The sequence below is a fragment of the Nerophis ophidion genome, linkage group LG02 (assembly GCF_033978795.1).
Source record: "Nerophis ophidion isolate RoL-2023_Sa linkage group LG02, RoL_Noph_v1.0, whole genome shotgun sequence".
NCBI classification, from domain to species: domain Eukaryota; kingdom Metazoa; phylum Chordata; class Actinopteri; order Syngnathiformes; family Syngnathidae; genus Nerophis; species Nerophis ophidion.
Genome location: NC_084612.1, coordinates 48,858,864 through 48,880,794, shown reverse-complemented (window position 1 = coordinate 48,880,794; position 21,931 = coordinate 48,858,864). Strand labels below are relative to the sequence as shown.

Below are 21,931 nucleotides of genomic sequence, written 5' to 3'. Positions count from 1 at the left end.
AATATTAAAGCGCTAACTTTTTTGGCTAATTTTACACGTTTTATTCTTAATCCCCCAGCCATACATCTTAGAGTCATGTAACTTGGTATGTGACACAAGCTAACTGTTAGCCTGCACCTTAGCAAGTTAACATCAAAGTGCTAACTTTTTCAGCTAATTTTACACTTATTACAGTAATTCCCCAGCCATACTTCTTGGAGTAGTATATCTTGGTATGTGTCACAAGCTTTCTGTTATCATGCTAACCTTAGCAAGCTAACATTAAAGTGCAAAATTTTTCAGCTAATTTTGCACATTCTACTCGAGTCCCTCAGCCATACTTCTTAGCGTAATATAACTTTGTATGTGTCACACGCTAACTGTTAGCAGGCTAACATCAAAGTGCTAATTTTTCCAGCTAATTTTACACTTTCTACTCTAACCCCTCAGCCATATGTATTAGAGTAATAAAACTTGTTATGTGTCACAAGCTAACGGCTAGCATGATAACCTTAGCAAGCTAACATTAAAGTGCTATTTTCGTCACCTAATTTTACACTTTCTACTCTAAATCCTCAGCCATACTTCTTAGAGTAGTATAACTTGGTATGTGTCACAAGCTAACTGTCACCAAGCCAACCTTTGCAAGCTAACATTAAAGTGCTATTTTTTTCAGCAAATTTTACACTTTCTACTTTAACTCCTTAGCCATTCTTTTTAGAGTAGTATAACTTGCTATGTGTCACAAGAGATAACTGTTAGCATGCTAACCTTAGCAAGCTAACATTAAAGTGCTAACTTTTTCAGCTAATTGTGCACATTTTACTCTAATTCCCCAGCCATACACCACAGAGTCCTATAACTCGGTATGTGACACAAGCTAACTGTTATCACCCGCATGCATAATTGAAATGTGTTTAACAAAAGTGGCCCTTAAAACGAGTGAGTGTTTTACACAACGCCCGTTTTTGAAAACACACTCGATGCTCGCTTTAATGGAACTAAATGATGTAAAAATGTAGGTTCGCTAAGGACAAAAACTTGCTTTTTGTTAGAAATCTGCCCGGAAAGACAAAAATCGAACACAATCATACAAGAAGTGGGGCTAAGGCAGGGGCGCTCACACTTTTTCTGCAGGCGAGCTACTTTTCAATTGACCAAGTCGAGGAGATCTACCTCATTCCTATTTATAATTTATATTTATTTATTTATGAAAGAGACATTTTTGTTAACAAGTTAATGGTGTTTAATGATAATACAAGCATGTTTAACACACATAGATTCCTTTCTTTCATGAAGACAAGAATATAAGTTGGTGTATTTGATTCTGATGACTTGCATTGATTGGAATTAGACAGTGGTGCTGATAACGTCCGCATTTTCAAATGGAGGAGAAAAAAAGTCCTCCTTTCTGTCCAATACCACATGAAAGTGGTTGGATTTGGCATCTCATTTGTCCAACTTGCATACTCGTTTTTAAACACTTTGTTATGAGAGTAGCATAAGTGTGTAGCCCTTTAATGTCTGGCAGCAGGTGAGTGACGTCAGTGACTGTGCGGGTGGGCAAGCAAGTGAGAAAGCGGTCGCTGAGGGCCGGGGAGAAATACATTGGCATCAAACTCCGTAGCTTGCTAGCTTGTGCACGCTAGCTTTCTGAGACTCTTATTTTGTTAGCACAGGCAGGATGAAACAGGTCTTTTATGGTGAAGACAGGAAATGTGCAGTCGGTCTTTAGAGTTTTGACAGTAGGTACGGAGTCTCTAGAAATAAAATGTGTTTCTCTGCGTCCGCCCTGTTAGTGATTTTTTTCTTAAATATGAGCTCGCAGCAGCCAGCGTCATCTCACAAGATCCTCGGGTGCCGAGAATGTCAAACAACTGACGAAAGTGAAGTCTTGGTATGATTGATGATTGCTCATTTTTATGTATATTTTCTAATGCCTGGCTTGAGATCGACTGACACACCCTGCGAGATCGACCAGTCGATCGCGATTGACGTAATGGGCACCCCTGGGCTAAGGAAAACCAAGCCACCACTATAAGGGACTCGGTTTTGTGTCACGTTATATGTGTCAGGTAAAACATGACAAATGAGGCCACGTGAATCCCTTTCCTATGGTATTGTTTGTGACATTGTGTGTTTGATTGACAGGTGATCAATGTCAGCTGCTATAGACCGCGGCAGTAGAGAAAAGAAGCGGCCGGATGGAGCTAGTTAATGGTTCTGCTAATAAATCCTGTTAACGACGGTCGGAGCTTCTGGCGCCCGTGGACAGAGGCCACGGCGCGGCTCCCAGCATGCATTGCTGTTCACTGCGGCTCTGCCGGTTGCAGCTGCGGGCCGAGCAGGATTAGGCAAGTTTCCAAAGACGGCCGGTGAATGGCGCTGGATTGGACTTCCTGTTTGATTGGCAGCGTGGCGTCGGGCGCCCGCCGGTGCTCGTCAGCACACACGCGGGGGAAGGGCGGGCCGACTTAACATGTTTAATGGCGAGTAAGACGGATCCGAGTGGACTAATTCTAATGAGCGCTCACGCCAGCGCACGCAGACTAAAGCCTGTTAAAAATACCCGCCGCCCTTTGCCGTGACGTCCCGATTAGGCGTGTGGGGGCGGGGCTAAGGAGGTCATGTGACTAATCGTCAGAGAGGCGGCGGCAAAGCTCAATTAATTCAGGATAAGTGAGGACACGCTTTGAGCTCGTCTACGTGTGCCTCGTCCTTGCACGTTAGCGTAGCAGCATGGGGGTTGTTAGCGTAGCAGAGTGGTTGTGTGTGAGTGTGTGAGTGTGTGCGTGCGCGTGTGTGTGTGTGCGTGTGTGTGCGTGTGTGTGTGTGTGTGTGTGTGTGTGTGTGCGTGTGTGTGTATGTGTGGGTGTGTGTGTGCATGTGTTTGTGCGCGCGTGTGTGTGTGTGTGTGTGTGTGTGTGTGTATCTCACTAATGTAATTACAGTAAAAAATTATGGCTAGCAATTGTTATAATGGTTAAATAGCGACAGTAAAACAGCATCAAATCGAAAATCTTTAAATATTTAGTATTAAGTAGTTTATTACTTTAGTAAATAGTTATTACAATAGTAAATCTTTTTACACTAGTATTTACTTATTACAAGTAGTTGATGATTATTACACTAGTAAATAGTTAGTAGTAAATAGTTCTTACACTAGTAAATAATGCTAAATAATTATTACACTAGTAAATACTTATTACAAGTAGTAAATAGTTATTACACTAGTAAATAGTTTGTAGTACATAGTTTTTACACTAGTAAATAGTTTATTACACTAATAAATAGTTATTACACTAGTAAATAGTTATTACATTAGTAAATAGTTATTACACTAGAAAATAGTTATTACAGTAGTAAATTGTTATTATACTAGTAAATATTTTATTACAGTAGTAAATAGTTTGTAGTACATAGTTTTTTCACTAGTAAATATTTTATTACACTAATAAATAGTTATTACACTAGTAAATAGTTATTACATTAGGAAATAGTTATTACACTAGAAAATAGTTATTACAGTAGTAAATTGTTATTATACATGTAAATATTTTATTACAGTAGTAAATAGTTATTACAGTAATTAAAAGCTTGTTTAACTAGTTAATAGTTATTACAGTAGTAAATAGTTATTACACTAATAAATAGTTTATTACACCAGTAAATAGTTATTAGTCAAGAGTTATTACAGTAGTAAATATTATTAAACTAGCAAATAGTAGTAAAATGTTATTACATTAGTAAATACGTATTACACTAGTAAATAGCAGAGGTGTGGACTCGAGTCATGAATTTGATGACTTTAGACTCGACTTGACAAAATGTAAAAAGACTTGCAACTCGACTTTGACTTTAACATCACTGACTTGGGACTTGACTTGGACTTGAGCCTAAAGACTTGACATGACTTGCAACTTTCCCCAAAACCCAACGATTAAAAAGTTATTCAGGAGCACTCCGTATCTTCCATTGTGTACGCGTTTGTCAACATGTGTGAGATGACAGCCTGTGCGCTACCTGTCAGTACAACAGCCAATCAAATTACATCCACGTTATTTCCGTCACACAGCATTAATCCAATCAAATTGCAGGAAAACCAAGCAGAACTACTCTCAAACAACAGAAGAATAAGTGAGGAAAAGTATGCCATAAAGTGTTTCGTTCGGGTATTAAAACTACGACTTCGTCAACAAAACAGGAATTGCCGTATGCAAATCATGCGGTTGGAAGATTACAGACGGAGACGCAACAACTTCCAACTTCGTTCAACATTTGAAGTTGCACAAAGAAGGGTACGTTTTGAATGTAGGCTAACGTTTATTGGCTGAGTAACGTGACTTTTATTTGCTGTGTAGTTAAATCAGCGAGGCTGTAAACTCACTGCTAACGTTATAACCATAGACATCTTATAAGTAGACGCAGCATCGAGCGCTACTGCCTGTTGCCGCTGACGTGAAGCGCGGCCGCCATCTAGGAGTGGTGATCCGCTCTACTCAGTGCAATTCATTTGGCAGGAGCAATGAACTGTCAGCACATTTAATTCATATTACCTCACTGAATACCACTGATACTCACGCGCTTTTTTGTCATACGTGTAACTATGATAAAGGACACATGTCTTGGCGTGTTCATAGTTTGCTTAACAGTAATAGAATATTCTTATATGATATAAGTGACCAGACGTCTGAGACCAAAACTGGGAATATAATCCCAGAGAAGGGGGGAAAAAAACAGTCAGCTATTTTTAAGTTAAAGAAACAATATGATTAGGTTATATATACATGCGTATATCCTACATAAACAATGTATGAATACATTAGATGTCTATATATCCTGCGGACCTATAGACCAGTGGTTCTCAAATGGGGGTACTTGAAGGTATGCCAAGGGGTATATATATGATATTTTTTTTAAATAGTCTAAAAATAGCAACAATTCAAAATCCTTTATAAATATATTTACTAAATAATACTTCAACAAAATATGAATGTAAGTTCATAAACTGTGAAAAGAAATGCAACAATGCAATATTCAGTGTTGACAGCTAGATTTTTTGTAGACATGTCCCATAAATATTGATGTTAGAGATTTTTTTTTTGTGAAGAAATGTTTAGAATTAAGTTCATGAATACAGATGGATCTCTATTACAATCCCTAAAGAGGGCACTTTAAGTTGATTACTTTTATGTGTAGAAATCTTTATTTAAATTTGAATCACTTGTTTATTTTTCAAAAAGTTTTTAGTTATTTTTACATTTTTTTTTTCAAATAGTTCAAGAAAGACCACTACAAATGAGCAATATTTTGCACTGTAATACAGTTTAATAAATCAGAACCTGATGACATAGTGCTGTATTTTACTTGTTTATCTCTTTTTTCAACCAAAAATGCTTTGCTCTGATTAGGGGGTACTTGAATTAAAAAAATGTTCACAGGGGGTATATCACTGAAAAAAGGTTGAGAACCACTGTTATAGACTTTATCTCTGTTGCTGCAACAGCAGAGAGTTTATTCTGTCTTGACACCTTTTATTGATATGTTCTATTACATTCTTCCTTTAAATGATCATGTTTACAGTGATTGTTTTGTATGTACTTTTCATGTATGTTGCTTTGGATAAAAGTGTCTGCCAAAGGGGTTCTTCCGAGGATGTCGTAGTCGTAATGATTTGTGCAGTCCTTTGAGACATTTGTGATTCGGGGCTATATAAATAAACATTGATTGATTGATGGATTGAAATACTTAAACATATATAAACACCTGAAAGTCTTTATTTCAGCTAAAACCACCAATCTGTTTCACTGGATTCAGAATAAAACCAGATTCTGTCTTACCCAACAAAGTTAGTATTTGAATATTGTTACTTGAAGACTTATCTGTGGTACAATAAAATGAGAATGCATCATAATCAGTGGCGGCTGGTGAATTTTGTTTTAGGTGGGCCTGAAAGTTTGTAAACCACATACCTGTAGGGGGGTCATCCTCCCTCAGAAGATTTCTTTGTGATTTTCACATACAAATATTGTAGTTATTTGCTCCTGCTTAACTCTGTGGTAATATTATTTTCACAAAATACAACCAATAGTATGTTAATGTTAAATCTTACTTGTGAAAAGTAATCTCCCAATTCCTATTTTCAACAGTCCGCTCATTTGAGCAGGAAAACGCTGAATACCAGCCCAGCATCTTTGTTTTCTACCTGTCAACTGTCAGTTTAGGCTGCTTGCCGGCTCCTCATCACCACTTTAAGATGGCGGCCAAGTTGCTTGCGTCACAGCAGCCAATTCTGCGTCTACTTATAAAATGTCTATGGTTATAACGTCATTGCAAACACGGCAATCTGTTGCGTCCACTGCAGTTCGCTACCTTATTCATACTTTTTGTCAAGTGATTTTTTTTTAAGCAGGTTTGTATGACGTACCTACACATAACGTTACGTTAGTGAATGTATAACAAACAGTAACGTAACGTTAAACGGCGGTCAGCAACACCACATATTTTAGCCACCTACAAAAAGACAAACATAGTCAAATAAAGGTCAGTAAAAATGTATACTATATTAACAATATGTGTACATATTCCATAGAGCCCTGACATCTAAAAAGTACAGCGCTGTTCATGGTTATGTTCATGTATTTGTTATGTTTTTTATGTGTACGCACACATAAACACATATTTAGTGTGAGATGAGATCAATGAGATAAGGTAAGAACAGGATAGAAACTGCTGTGGAACTAGTTACAATGCAATATTCCATGGAAATACAATGTTAACACTTTTGTGCAAATAAGTACAGTTGCACTTGTTTTTTGAAATGTGTTTATACTTTAAAGGAATGAGTTTAATGTTTAGAATAACTGGTTAATAGTGCTATTATGAAATGCAGTGTAAGCACTGTTTTTTTTTTAATAATAAATACATACAGCGTTTTAAAAGCATACACAATCTGTGTAAATATATTAGTATGTGGTTAAAAAGACTTGAAATGACTCGAAACTCAAAATGCAGGACTTGGGACTTGACTTGAGACTTCCCAGTATTGACTTTGGACTTGACTCGGGACTTGCCTGTCTTGACTCGGGACTTGACTCGAGACTTGAGGGCAAAGACTTGAGACTTACTTGTGACTTGCAAAACAATGACTTGGTCCCACCTCTGGTAAATAGTCATAAATAGTTAGTAGTAAATACTTATTACACTAGTAAATAGTTATTACACCATCCATCCATCTTCTTAGTCGACCTTAGTCGAGGTCGGGTCGCGGGGGCAGCAGCCTAAGCAGCGAAGCCCAGACTTACCTCTCCCCAGCAACTTCGTCCAGCTCCTCTTGGGGGATCCCGAGGCGTTCCCAGGCCAGCAGGAAGACATGGTCTTCCCAACGTGTCCTGGGTCTTCCCCGTGGCCCCCTACCGGTCGGCCGTAACTTAAACACCTCCCTAGGGAGGCGTTCGGGTGGCATCCTGACCAGAGGCCCGAACCACCTCATCTGGCTCTTCTCCATGTGGAGGAGCAGCGGCTTTACTCAGAGACCCACCACACTACAGAGGAAACTCATTTGGGCCGCTTGTACCCGTGATCTTGTCCTTTGGTCATAACCCAAAGATCATGACCATAGGTGAGGATGGGAACGTAGCTCGATCGGTAAATTGAGAGTTTTGCCTTCCGGCTCTGCTCCTTCTTCACCACAACGGGTCGATACAGCGTCCGCATTACTGAAGACGCCGCACCGACCCGCACTCTGTTCAATTACACTGTAAACAGCTTTATGTGACTTTTACACAACAAGCAATCTTAAAAGGAGTGAAACAGCTAGACTACCCAAAATGTTGAAAGAACCCTATTGGACAAAAATACAAAAAATAAAAAATCTGTCTGGAGCCGCAAAAAATTAAAAGCCTTATATAAGTGTTATAATGAAGGCAACACATGGTGTAAGTGTCTATATGAGTTATATTAGCCTACTATCCAAACGACTTTAAAAGTCTTATATAAATGTTATAATGAAGGCAACACATGATGTAAGTGTCTATATTAGCTACAAACCCCGTTTCCATATGAGTTGGATATTGTGTTAAATGTAAATACAAACGGAATACTACGATTTGCAAATCCTTTTCAACCCATATTCAGTTGAATGCACTACAAAGACAAGATATTTGATGTTCAAACTCATAAACTTTTTTTTTTTTTTCCAAATAATAATTATCTTAGAGTTTCATGGCTGCAACACGTGCCAAAGTAGTTGGGAAAGGGCATGTTCACCACTGTGTTACATCACCTTTTTTTTTTTTAACAACACTCAATAAACGTTTGGGAACTGAGGAAACTAATTGTTGAAGCTTTGAAAGTGGAATTCTTTCCCATTTTTGTTTAATGTAGAGCTTCAGTTTTTCAACAGTCCAGTGTCTCCGCTGTCGTATTTTACGCTTCATTATGCGCCACACATTTTCGATGGGAGACAGGTCTGGACTGCACGCAGGCCAGGAAGGTACCTGCACTCTTTTACTATGAAGCCACGCTGTTGTAACATGTGGCTTGGCATTGTCTTGCCGATAACGTTGCTTGGATGACAACATATGTTGCTTCAAAACCTGTATGGACCATTTAGCATTAATGGTGCCTTCACAGATGTGTAAGTTACCCATGCCTTGGACACTAATACACCTCCATACCATCACAGATGCTGGCTTTTGAACTTTGCGCCAATAACAATCCGGATGGTTATTTTCCTCCTTGCTCCGGAGGACACCACATTCCCAGTTTCCAAATATAATTTGAAATGTGGACTCCCTCAGACCACAGAAGACTTTTCCACTTTGCATCAGTCCATCTTAGATGAACTCGGGTTTTGCTTTGCATAGCAGAGTTTTAACTTGCACTTACAGATGTAGCGACCAACTGTAGTTACTGACAGTGGTTTTATGAAGTGTTCCTGAGCCCATGTGGTGATATCCTTTAAAAGCTGATGTCTGTATTTGATGCAGTACCGCCTGAGGGATCAAAGGTCCGTAATATCATCGCTTACGTGCAGTGATTTCTCCAGATTCTCTGAACCTTTTGATGATTTTACAGACCGTAGATGGTAAAATCCCTAAATTCCTTGCAATAGCTTGTTGAGAAATGTTGTTCTAAAACTTCCACAATTTGCTTACAAAGTGGTGACCCTCGCCCCATCCTTGTTTGTGAATTACTTAGCATTTCATGGAAGCTGTTTTTATACCCAATCATGGCACCCACCTGTTCCCAATTAGCCGTCACACCTGTGGGATGTTCCGAATAAGTGTTTGATGAGCATTCCTCAACTTTATCAGTATTTATTGCCACCTTTCCCAACTTCTTTGTCACGTGTTGCTGGCATCAAATTTGAAAGTTTATGATTATTTGCAAAAAAAATAAATGTTTATCAGTTTGAACATCAAATATGTTGTCTTTGTAGCATATTCAACTGAATATGGGTTGAAAATGGTTTGAAAATCATTGTATTCCGTTTATATTTACATCTAACACAATATTAGCTTACTATCAGAATGAATAGCGTCTCTTTTAAGGCTTTATTACCATGTCTCACTTCATCATTTCCTGCCAGCTCAGCAATAAATCCTTCTCACCTCTCAGGGGGGAGATGAACACATGAACGTGGACTTTAGGGGAGGGAAGGTGGTGAAGTTACCTGAGCTCCTTGGCGTCTCCTCGCTCCTCTCGATGCCCTCGCCGATCAGGTTCATAATCTTCTCAATCTGCCCAGGGAGGAAATTACATCATCATTTCTCTCTTTTATGTCCTCACAGGTAAAAAAAAAGTGGGGAAAAATGCTGATTTTGACTTTATGCATATGGATGTATAAAGATGTGTATTTACAACATGAATAATATATACATACTATGCAAATATAAAAAAATATATATTTTGAAAAACGAGTTGGAATTTCACAAGAAAAATTTAGAATGTTGGCAGTGTTATGATAAAAGTTGTCATTTTACTCGTTGCAAGTCAAAATTTTACAAGGAAAACTGACCTTTTGTGCAATATTGTGATAAAAGTTGGAATTTTACTCAATAACGGCTGCAATTTTACAAGAAAAGCTTAAAATTTGGGGAGTTTTATTAAAAGAGTCATCATTTTACTCGACAAAAGTCAAATTTTTATAAGAAAACTAACATTTTGGCAATATGATTACAATAAGTTGAATTTGACTTGGCAAAATGAGTGGTACTGCTGCCTTTGCACCTGTCAATGTTTACTTTTGTATGCAGGTTAAATCAACACAAAACATCCTGACTTTGGTGCATTGTTCACGGACTTTAGTATTTGGCTCTCCATTAGATGCAATGGTTTTCCGTATTGGGACCATAATTAATGTCATCACTTGCTCACACCTCCTCATATGGAAGCTACTTTACTTGTTGATGTCTCAAAAACGGTAGAAATACAAGAACACACACGCACACACACATTCTTGTACTTAGTACTTTCTTAAGACATCCGAAAAATACCTATCCCTTTAGGACAACCCTTTCTAGATACTTAAAGATCTCTATTTACAACATTTATATTATATACATACATACGAAAATGTTTTTAAAATATTGTGAAAAATTAGTTGGAATTGCACAAAAACCTTTTAGAAATTTCGCAGAATTATAACAGAAGTCGTAATTTTACTCGACGCAAGTAAAAATTTTACAAGAAAAACTGAACATTTGTGCAATATTATAATAAAACTTGGAGTTTTACTCAATAATTCTCGCAATTTTATAAGAAAATCTTAAAAAATGTTGGCAATTTTATGAAAAGAGTTGTCATTTTACTGGACAAAAGTCACAATTTTATAAGAAAACTTTAAGAAGTTCCTTTACGTGTTGATGTCTCAAGAAGGGTAGAAGTACAAGATCACACACACACACAACTTGTATTGTTAACTTCTTGAGACCTGAGAAAAATGCTGACCTCTTCAGGACCACCTTTTCTAGATATATAAAGATGTGTATTTACAACATGATTAATATATACATACTATGCAAATATGAAAAAAATAAATATTGTGAAAAAACTTTTTATGTTGCCAGTATTATAATAAAAGTCATAATTGTACTCGACTCAAATCAACATTTTACAAGGAAAAACTCAACATTTGTGAAATATTATGATAAAACTTGGAATTTTACTCAATATCAGTCGCAATTTTACAAGAAAAGGTTAAAATTTGGGCAATCTTATGAAAAGAGTCGTCATTTTACTCGACAAAGTCACAATTGTATAAGAAAACTTTAACATTTTGGCGATGTTATAATAATAAGGTGAATTTGACATGGCAAAATGATGAGTCAATATTGCTGCCTTTGCACCAGTCAATGTTTACTTTTGTATGCACGTCTAATCAGGGGAAAAAAATTCCGACTTTGAAGGAATGTTCACGGACTCTAGTATTTGGCTCTCTATTAGATGCAATAGTTTTTTTGTATTGGGACCATGATTTATGTCATCAGTTGTTCACACCTCATATGGAAGCTTCTTTACTTGTTATGTCTCAAGAAGGGTGAAAATACAAAAACACACACATTCTTGTATATGATACCTTCTTGAGACCTCCGAAAAAGGCCTACTTCTTTAGGACCACCCTTTCTAGATACATAAAGATTTGTATTTTGTAACATTAATAATATATACATGCTATGCAAATATATCAAAATAAAATAGTTGTTAAAAATTTGTTGGAATTTAACAAGAAATATTTAGAAATTGTGTCAGTATTATAATATAAGTAGTCATTTTACTCGACGCAAGTCAACATTTTACAAGGAAAACTCAACATTTGTGCAAAATTATGATAAAGGTTGGAATTTTACTCAATAACAGTCGCAATTTTGCAAGAAAAGCTTAAAATTTTGGCAATTTTATGAAAAGAGTTGTCATTTCACTCGACAAGAGTCACAATTTTATAAGGAAACTAACATTTTGGCAATATTCTGATATTAATGTGAATTTGACTTGGCAAAATGTGGAGTCAATATTGCTACCTTTGCACCTGTCAATGTTTACTTTTGTATGCACGTTAAATCAACCAAAAAAACCTGACTTTGGAGCAATGTTCATGGACTCTAGTATTTGGCTCTCTAATAGATGCAATGGTTTTCCGTATTCGGACCATGATTTATGTCATCCCTTTTTTACACCTCCTCATCTGGAAGCTAATTTACTTGCTGATGTATCAAGAAGGGTAGAAATACAAGAACACACACACACACACACACACACACACACACACACACACACACACACACACACACACACACACACAATTAAACGTTCACAATATCAACTACAAAAAGTTCAAAAAGAAGACTTTTCCACCAAGCAGACGTGTTGTTACCTGAAACAAAATATGTATGACTACAAGCCGCTACTTTTTTCCTACGCTTTGAACCTTGCGGCTCACAAAACAATCCGGCTAATTGATGGATTCTTCTCTGCTGACGGTCACACTGAAAAAGTGTGTTATCGTTTGTGCTATGGCGCCATCTTTTGGACGAGTTGAGAATGTACTTCCTTTTTTAACGGTTTGAACCGGAAGTAAAAATATCCATAGCGTCTCTACTTCTTCATTCACCGCCCCCGATCAGCGTTTGTAAGTTTTACAATGTAACTGAAACAATTCGTACTTACTGAACTATTCAATGTGTGATGTCTGTAGGTGTGTTTTCATGCATGCTTGCACATGCTGTCGTAATGTAATGAAGTTAGCATTAGCTAATAAGCTAACATGTTTACAAGTGTCTGTGTTCACTTTCACAAATTTTTCAATAAATTCACCAAAACGTGTTTAGCTGATTGAAGATCTAGCTTGCGCTGCTAGCGGGTTGATAACCATGACTTCTGTTTTGTTTCATCAGCCGTTTTACTGCCATGTTAAAAAACAATTAAAGTATGTAAATTAATATTTTCTAAATATTTCTGTGTTAATAACCTATTTCATAACAGCTTATAGTCCGGTTTGGCCACACCACTAGACAAACAAAGTTTTGTGGGATGATGTGGGACGATGTGGGGTGACCCTCGATGGAAAAACGAGGCCTGTCATCGTTAGAGGCGTCAGTGCTGAGATATCGAGATGATGTTTGGCAACCGGTGGTGGTGTCAACCCCCCCCCCCGCCCCCCCCCCCAATAGTTGATCAGGGAGCGCCCGCAGGATTCGGGGGGTGGAGAAGATGGATCGTCCCGCCAGCGGTGATGACCTCAACCCCGCTCAACACTTGGGATCAGCTGCTGGTGCCAGGGTGAGCGACACACACACGCACGTTGGCTGACATGCGGCAAATATCCTTTGAGGAAGGGGATGGCATCCAACAGCAGTGTGTGATCAGGATGCTTATTTTTTTTTTATGAAGCCATCATCCACGATCACCCAATGAGACAAAAACATACCCGTGTCCCCTTTTGTGTTGACTACATAGTCTAGAACTGTAACTGGGACTCGACTACTGTGCCAATAAAGTCCTGTAAACATCTAAAAACATCTAAAATGTAATTCCTGTAAACATCTAAAAACATGTAAAAATAAAGTCCTGTAAACATCTAAAAACAGAGTCTTGTAAACATCTAAAATTCAAGTCCCGTAAATATCTAAAAACATGTAAAAAATAAAGTCATGTAAACATCTAAAAACATTTCAATTTTAAATCCTTTAAACATCTAAAAACATCTAAAATTAAATCCCAGTAAACATTTAAAAACTTGTAAAAAATAAAGTCCTGTAAACATATAAAAACATCTCAAATTAAATTGCTGTAAACATCTAAACACGTAAAAAAATAAAGTCCTGTAAAGATGTAAAAAATAAAGTATTGTAAACATCTAAAAACATGTAAAAAACAATAAACTCCTATAAACTTTTAAAAACATGTAAAAAAAATATTCCTATAAACATCTAAAAACATAAAATTAAATTCCTGTAAACATCTAAAAACAATTACAATTTGAATCCTGTAAACATCTAAAAACATCTAAAATTAAACCCCTGTAAACATTTAAAAACATGTAAAAAATAAAGTCCTGTAAACATATAAAAACATCTACAATTAAATTGCTGTAAACATCTAAACACGTAAAAAAATAAAGTCCTGTAAACATCTAAAATTATCTAAAATAAAGTCATGTAAATATTTAAAAATATAGTAATGTAAACATCTAAACACATCTAAAAATAAAGTCCTGTAAAGATGTAAAAAATTAAGTATTGTAAACATCTAAAAACATGTAAAAAAAAAAAAAACTCCTATAAACTTTTAAAAACATGTAAAAAAAATATTCCTATAAACATCTAAAAACATAAAATTAAATTCCTGTAAACATCTAAAAACAATTACAATTTGAATCCTGTAAACATCTAAAAACATCTAAAATTAAAGTCCTGTAAACATTTTAAAAACATGTCCAGTAAAACATCTAAAAATAAATTCCTGTAGACATCTAAAAACATGTCAAATTAAAATCCTGTAAACATCCAAACACATGTAAAAATAAAGTCCTCTAAAAATCTGAAAACATGTAAAAATAAAGTCCTGTTAACATTTAAAACATGTAAAAAACAAAGTCCTGTAAACATTTAAAAACATCTAAATGTCAGGCTTGCCACTGACAGTTTATTTGTGTTTTAGTTTCTCCCCTGTGTGTTTAGTATTTCCTGTCCTTAGTTCCTGTCAGCACTTTTATTTTGGTTCAGCTTCCTGTTTGTCTCCCTGGGTGCTTTGTTTTCACTCAGCTGTGGCTGATTGGTACCTGGCCACACCTGGTGTCAATAAGCCAGCTCCTATTTTACCTGTTTGTTTGTCCAGTCAGTGCTGGATTATTGTCTTGTCGATGTCACTTCTTGTCGCTGTTGTTCTTCATTGCTACCTGTCGTGTTGTGTCTTATCTTGTCGGGTCAATGCAGCGTTGCGGTAAGCTATATTTAGTTAGATGTTTTTAGATGTGATGGGTTGATGAGGCGTCATGTATCGTTTCGACACATTGCAAAACTGTATTGACATTGTGTCAATACTGTGTCACTAAATACTGACATCTACAGGCAACCTATGGACCGACTCAACTGACACTGATTTTATGACCTAGTATATACAATAATATAAACCAAGTCATTGTACTTCATTTAAGATTATTTCATATCTTCATTTAAATAAAATATATATTTTTATCTTTTTTAGATGCAGTCAATAAATAATGTGAACATGATTGATTGAAACTTTTATTAGTAGATTGCACAGTTCAGTACATATTCCCTACAATTGACCACTAAATGGTATGCACATGTATAATAACATGGACATCTAAAACGTGTTGTGAATGAGGACACTTGTAGACTGGGATTTTTTTTAATTTTTTTTTTTACATGCGCTCTGAATATGCACTGTTGATTGATTGATTGATTGAAACTTTTATTAGTATATTGCACAGTGCAGTACATATTCTGTACAAATGACCACTAAATGGTAACACCCCAATACGTTTTTCAACTTGTTTAAATCGGGGTCCATGTTAATCATTTCATGGTAAGTAGGTAATGGATTCGAGCTGGATTTGAGCAAGTGCCCTAGGGAACTCAACATGAACAACTACAGTCCACCACTCTACCAACTGAGCTATCGAAGAGATTAGTTGTCAATGCTTTTTTATGTTACAGTCAGATGGTTGTGTGTCTGGAACAATGCTGGAAATTTTGAGAGAACAGGATGAAACGACAGAGAAATTAACACGAATACCTTTTCTTCCAATATATTATACATAAAATCCCACACGGCGGAAATGATTAATCTATTTTGTTTCCTTTTAAACCCCCATTATTTACTTTTTACTTTTTTTTTTTAATCGATTTCAACTCCGTACACTGCTGCTGGAATTTTAATTTTCCTGAAGGAACTCTCCTGAAGGAATCAATAAAGTACTATCTATCTATCTATCTATGATCTCCGACGACGATAAATGACAAATGACAGACGACAGAAGTGCGGCGATTCTTTCGGCAGCAGCATCTCGTTGACAGATGCACTTCCTTATAAACACAGTTTGGCGCGCAGTTGTCAGTGCGACACAGTTCCCGTATCGGGCACGTGACCGAAACAGCTCATGATTGGTCAGTTGACTTTCGAAAAGCGGTACGTGCACCGACACAGGGTTTTGCTCTACAAGCTTGACGCATGCATCGGTGTTGCCGGACCCATTACTAGTTTTTAGCTCACTGTCTTTTGTTCCCTGCTTCCAGTTTGTTTTCTTATTATAAGTACGACTTCTATTTCCTGCTAGATACCTGCTAGCTTCCACACTAGGTCTTTTTGTTTGTTTTCCGCCCACAAAGCGCACTTTTTGTTTGTACCCTTTGTTTGGTTTTGTTCTAGTATTTTATATTAAATCATGTTTTCTCACTCCATGCCTACCTCCATCTCTGCATCTTGGGGTTCGTCAACAACAAACGTTGACAGAATAATCCAGCCAAATTCGAACCCCGCAGAGTTGTCTATGTCGGAGAGGCTAAACAAAGTTTTGGAATTGATGGACAAATCGAGGAGACACTTTGCCTCGTTTTGCAAGACCTCCCGCCCTTTCCTGTCCTATGTCGGCTTCTCGGGGGACGTCTTGGATCCGTCTCTTGACAGGGGGGCTATCAGTAGCTGTGCAGAAGGGGAGGCACATCTACTTTACGTCCCAGTTGGTCTGCAACCTACGGCGCCATCACCTCTGGTGGGTCTGCAACCTACAGCGCCCCCACGCACTCCGGTGGGCCAGCAGACGCCACCACGCACTCTGGTGGGCCAGCAGATTCCACTACGCACTCCGGTGGGCCAGCAGACTCCACCACGCACTCCAGATGGGTCAGCAGCAGGGGGCGCCACCACCATCCTCTCCACTGGGCCGGCAGCAGGGGGCGCCACCACCATCCTATCCAGTGGGCCAGCAGCAGGGGGCACCACTACCATCCTCTCCGGTGGGCCAGAAGCAGGGGGCGCAACCACCATCCTGTCCGGTGGGCCAGCAGCAGGGGGCACCACCATCCTGTCTGGTGGGCCAGCAGCAGGGGTCGCCACCACCATCCTGTCCGGTGGGCCAACTGAGGGCGCCACCATACTCTTGTCGGCCACAGAGTTTGTCGTTTCATGGGCGACCGCCTGGCAAACTGCAGCGGTGTTCCATTCGCAGTCGCCACTTGACTCCTCCCCGCTGGGTGCTGGGACAATGGCCCTGGCGGCCCACCGCCGTGTCCTCCCTCCACCTTCCCTTGACTTTGGACTGGTTTTTTTTAGGGGTTGGGGGGGTTCGTAAAACGTCTGGTATCGGTTATGAGAGGGGGGGCTACTGTCAGGCTTGCCACTGACTGTTTGTTTGTGTTTAGGTTTATTCTCTGTGTGTTTAGTATTTCCTGTCCTTAGTTCCTGTAAGCACTCTTATTTTGGTTCAGCTTCCTGTTTGTCTCCCTGAGTGCTTTGTTTCCCCTCAGTTGTGACTGATTGGCACCTGGCCACACCTGATGTCAATCAGCCAGCTCCTATTTTACCTGCTTTGTTCCTCCAGTCAGTGCTGGATTATTGTCTTGTCGATGTCACTTCTTGTCGCTCTTGTCATTGCTACGTGTCGTATCTTGTCGAGTTAATGCAGCGTTGCAGTAAGCTATATTTAGTTAGATGTTTTTAGCTTACTGTCTTTTGTTCCCTGCTTCCAGTTTGTTTTCTTATTATAAGTCTGACTTCTATTTCCTGCTGGATACCTGCTAGCTTCCAAGCTAGGCCTTTTTGTTTGTTATCCGCCCATGTGAGCGCTTTTTGTTTGTACCCTTTGTTTGGTTTTGTTCTAGTATTTTATATTAAATCATGTTTTCTCACTCCATGCCTGCCTCCATCTCTGCATCTTGGGGTTCGTCAAGAACAAACATTGACACTAAAAGATAAAGTCCTGTAAACACCTAAAAACATGTAAAAGAAAGTCTTATAAACACCTAAAAACATGTAAAAAATAAAGTTCTGTAAACATTAAAAACATGCAAAAAATAAAATCCTGTAAACATCTAAAAACATGTTTAAATAAATTCCTGTAAACATCTGAAAACACGTTAAAAAATAAAGTCCTACAAACATCTAAAAACAAATAAAATAAAAGTCCTGTAAACATCTAAAAACATCTAAAATTAAAGTCTCGTAAACATTTAAAAACATGTAAAAAATAAAGTCCTGTAAACATCTAAAACCATCTAAAATTAAGGTCTTGTAAACATATAAAAACATGTGAAAAATAAAGCCCTGCAAACATCTAAAAATATCTAAAATTAAAGTCCTGTTGACATTCAAAACCATGTAAAAAAATTAAGTCCTGTAAACATGTAAAAAAAAATGTCCTGTAAACATCTAAAATTTAATTCCTGTAAACATCTTAAAACATGTAAAAATAAAGTCCTGTAAACATCCAAAAACATGTAAAAATAAAGTCCTGTAAGCATCCAAAAACATGTAAAAATAAAGTCCTGTTAAAATCTAAACACATGTAAAAATGAAGTCCTGTTAACACCTAAAAAACTTGTAAAAATAAAGTCCTGTAAATATCTAAAATTAAACACCTGTAAAAATATAATACAATGTAAAAAATAAGGTTTTGTAAACATCTAAAAACATGTAAAAAATAAAGTCTTGTAAACATCTAAAACATATAAAAATAAAGTCCTGTTAACATTTAAAAACATCTAAACTATAAAGTCCTGTAACCACCTAAAAACATATAAATGATAAAGTTCTGTAAAAATCAAAAACATTTAAAAATAAAGTCATGTAAACATCAAAAACATGAAAAATATGAAGTCCTGTAAACATCTAAAAATATGTTTAAATAAAGTCCTGGAAACATAGAAACACCTAAAAATAAAGTCATGTAAACATATAAACACAACTAAAATTAAAGTCTTGTAAACATCTAAAATTAAAGTCCCATAAACATCTAAAAACATGTAAAAATAGAGTCATGTAAACATCTAAAACCATCTAAAATGAAAGTCCTGTAAACATCTAAAAATATGTAAAAAAATAAAAATAAAAATAAAGCCCTGTAAACATCTATGAACGTATAAAATGAAAGTCCTGTAAACATCCAAAAACATCTAAAAAAAAAAAGTAAGTCCTGTAAACATTTAAAAAAAATGTAAAATCAAGTCATGTAAATATCTAAAAACATCTAAAATTAATATCCTGTAAACATCTATAAACATCTAAAATTAAAATCCTTTTACTTTTTATTCATAGCTGTATGTAGAAGTGGCTGGTTGCATCAGCTCTGCTCTTTTAATGTCTTTAATGTCCTTTGTGTTCTCTGATGTGTGATGTTTCCCTCTTACACACATGTAAGAGGAATGTGCGCTATGGCTATGAGTTGTTTTTTTTCCTTGGCCTCAGTCTGGGCCCCCTCTCCAGGGGCCCAGGCTTTGACCGATTTTTTAAATTTTATTTTATTTTTTTGTTTGTTTTTGTTTTCTCCCATTCCCCCCACTTGTTTACCTGTATCTCACCTATTTTTGTAAGAGGCGCCGGAAGTTGGCAGACCCGTCAGCGATCCTGTTCTGTCTCCCTGTAATGTTTGTCTGATCTTTAATGGGATTGTGCTCGGGGCTTAATAAAGTATGTCTGATTCTGATTCTGATTCTGAAAAACATCTAGAATTAAGGTCCTGTAAACATTTAAAAACATGTAAAAAAAAATAAAGTGCTGTAAGCATCTAAAAACATTAAAATTATAGTCCTGCAAACATCTAAAACAGGTAACAAAAATAATGTCCTGTAAACATCTAAAATTGAATTCCTGTAAACATCTAAAAACATGTAAAAATAAAAACTTGTAAAAATCTAAAAACATGGAAAAATAATGTATTGTAAACATTTAAAAACATGTAAAAAATAAAGTTGTGTAAACATCTAGAAACATTTAAAAGTAAAGTATTGTAAACATCTAAAAACATCCAAAAAATAAAGTCCTGTAAACTTTTAAAAACATGTAAAATAAAGTATTGTAAACATCTAAAAATGAGTAAAAAATTAAATCCTGTAGACATCTAAAATGAAAGTCCTTTAAACATCTTAAAACAAGTATTTTAAAAGCGAACTACTAAGCCATTTCAAGTGGAGCAACATGTAATTTCTTCAGCCTGCCGTATAATTTTATGTGGCCCATCAATTCCCTTGAAGTGACCCGCCAGATCATTAATGGGGGCCCGACACATAATTTTATCGTGAATGTAACTCCATTTTAATGTGGCATATGTCATTATTTAAATCTGGCCCACCAAATCATTTAATTTAGTCTTTCACTTCATTTTTGTGGCGAGCCACTTTTTTTTAATTTGGCCTGCCAAATAATTTAAATATGGCCCGTGACATCATTATAAAGAGGCCCGTCACAGCATTTAATGTGGTCCACCACATAATTTTTGAGGCGTGTCAATTCTTTTTAACTTGGCCTGCCATATTATTTTAAAGTGGCGCGCCATATTATTTTAAAGTCGCCGTCACATCTTTTTAAAGAGGTCTTACATATAATTTAAATAGCCCATCATATCTTTTTAACTTGGCCTGGCACATCATTCTACGTGGTCCGCCATATCATTTATGTGGCCAGCCAAGTTTGTTTAAAGTGGCCCACTACACCATTTAAAATGGCCCACCATGTAATTTATTTGGCTTACAATTTAATTTTATGTGGCCCAATAAATACCTTAAAGTGACCCGCCACATCATTCATGTGGGCCCACCACATATTTTTACCATGGACATCACTCCATTTTAGAGTGGCATTTCTCATTATTTAAACCTGCCCCACCAAATCATTTAATTTAGTCTGCCACTTCATTTTTGTGGCGAGCCTCGTCTTTTTAAATTGGCCCAACAAATAATTTTGGAGAAGCCTGTCATATCATTTTAAACTTGCCCATCACGTCGTTTTATGTCATCCACCACATCTTTTATGTGGCGAACCACAACTTTTTAAAGTGGCCAGCCATATTATTTTAAAGTAGCCCGTCACATTCTTTTTAACTTGGCCCAATATGTTATAATTGTGGCCGGCCAAGTATTTTAAATTGGCCCACTACACCATTTCAAGTGACCCACCATGTAATCTCTTTGGCCTACTATATAATTTTATGTGGGCCACAAATTCACTTAAAGTGGCTCGCCAATTCATTTTATCATGGAAGTCACTCCATTTTAATGTGGCATGCCTTGTTATTTAAATGTGGCCCACCAAATCATTTAATTTAGTCTGCCACATCATTTATGTGCCGAGCCACAGCTTTTTAGTGTGGCCCGCCAAATCCTTTTGAAGTGGACCGTCACATCATTTAATGTCGACCACCACGTCATTAATGTGGCGAGACACATCCTTTTAGAGTGGCCCACCAAATCATTTTAATTTGGCCCGTCACATTATTTTATGTCATCGATTAAATCATTTATGTGGCAAGACAGGTATTTTTAATTTAGCCTGCCACATCATTTTATGTGGTCCGCCATGTCCTTTATGTGGACAGCCAAGTCTTTTAAAGTGGCCCACCATGTAATTTTTTCGGCCTACCATATTATTTTATGTGGTCCACCAATTCACTGAAATTGGTTCGCCACTTCATTTTATCGTGGATGTCATGCCATTTTAAAGTGGCATGTCTCATTATTTAAACTTGGCCCAACACATAATTTAATTTAGTCTGCCACCTCATTTATGTGGAGATGCCTAGCTTTTTAGGATGGCCCGGTAAATCATTTTAAAGTGGACCGTCACATCATTTTATGTCGTCCACCACATTAGTTATGTGGCGACAAAAATCTCTTTAAAATGGCCTGCCACACCCTTTTTAATTTAGCCTGCCACATCATTTATGTGGCAGGTCATTTATGTGGACAGCCAGGTCTTTTCAAAGTGGCCCATCATG

At 37.0% G+C, this 21,931-nt stretch overlaps 1 protein-coding gene across 8 annotated transcripts in view; it reads right to left on the bottom strand.

Moving 5' to 3' along the window:
- anks1ab (ankyrin repeat and sterile alpha motif domain containing 1Ab) overlaps positions 1 to 21,931 on the bottom strand; it is a 152,584-nt gene that overhangs the window by 112,065 nt on the left and 18,588 nt on the right. For all 8 annotated transcript variants that reach the window (XR_009804005.1, XR_009804010.1, XM_061885621.1 and 5 more), the window contains exon 2: positions 9,656 to 9,722. Coding sequence is in view for 6 of the 8 variants with exons in the window: in XM_061885621.1 (XP_061741605.1) it covers positions 9,656 to 9,722 (67 nt within the window). In the remaining 2 variants the exon portion in view is untranslated. The remainder of the gene's footprint in view (positions 1 to 9,655; positions 9,723 to 21,931) is intronic.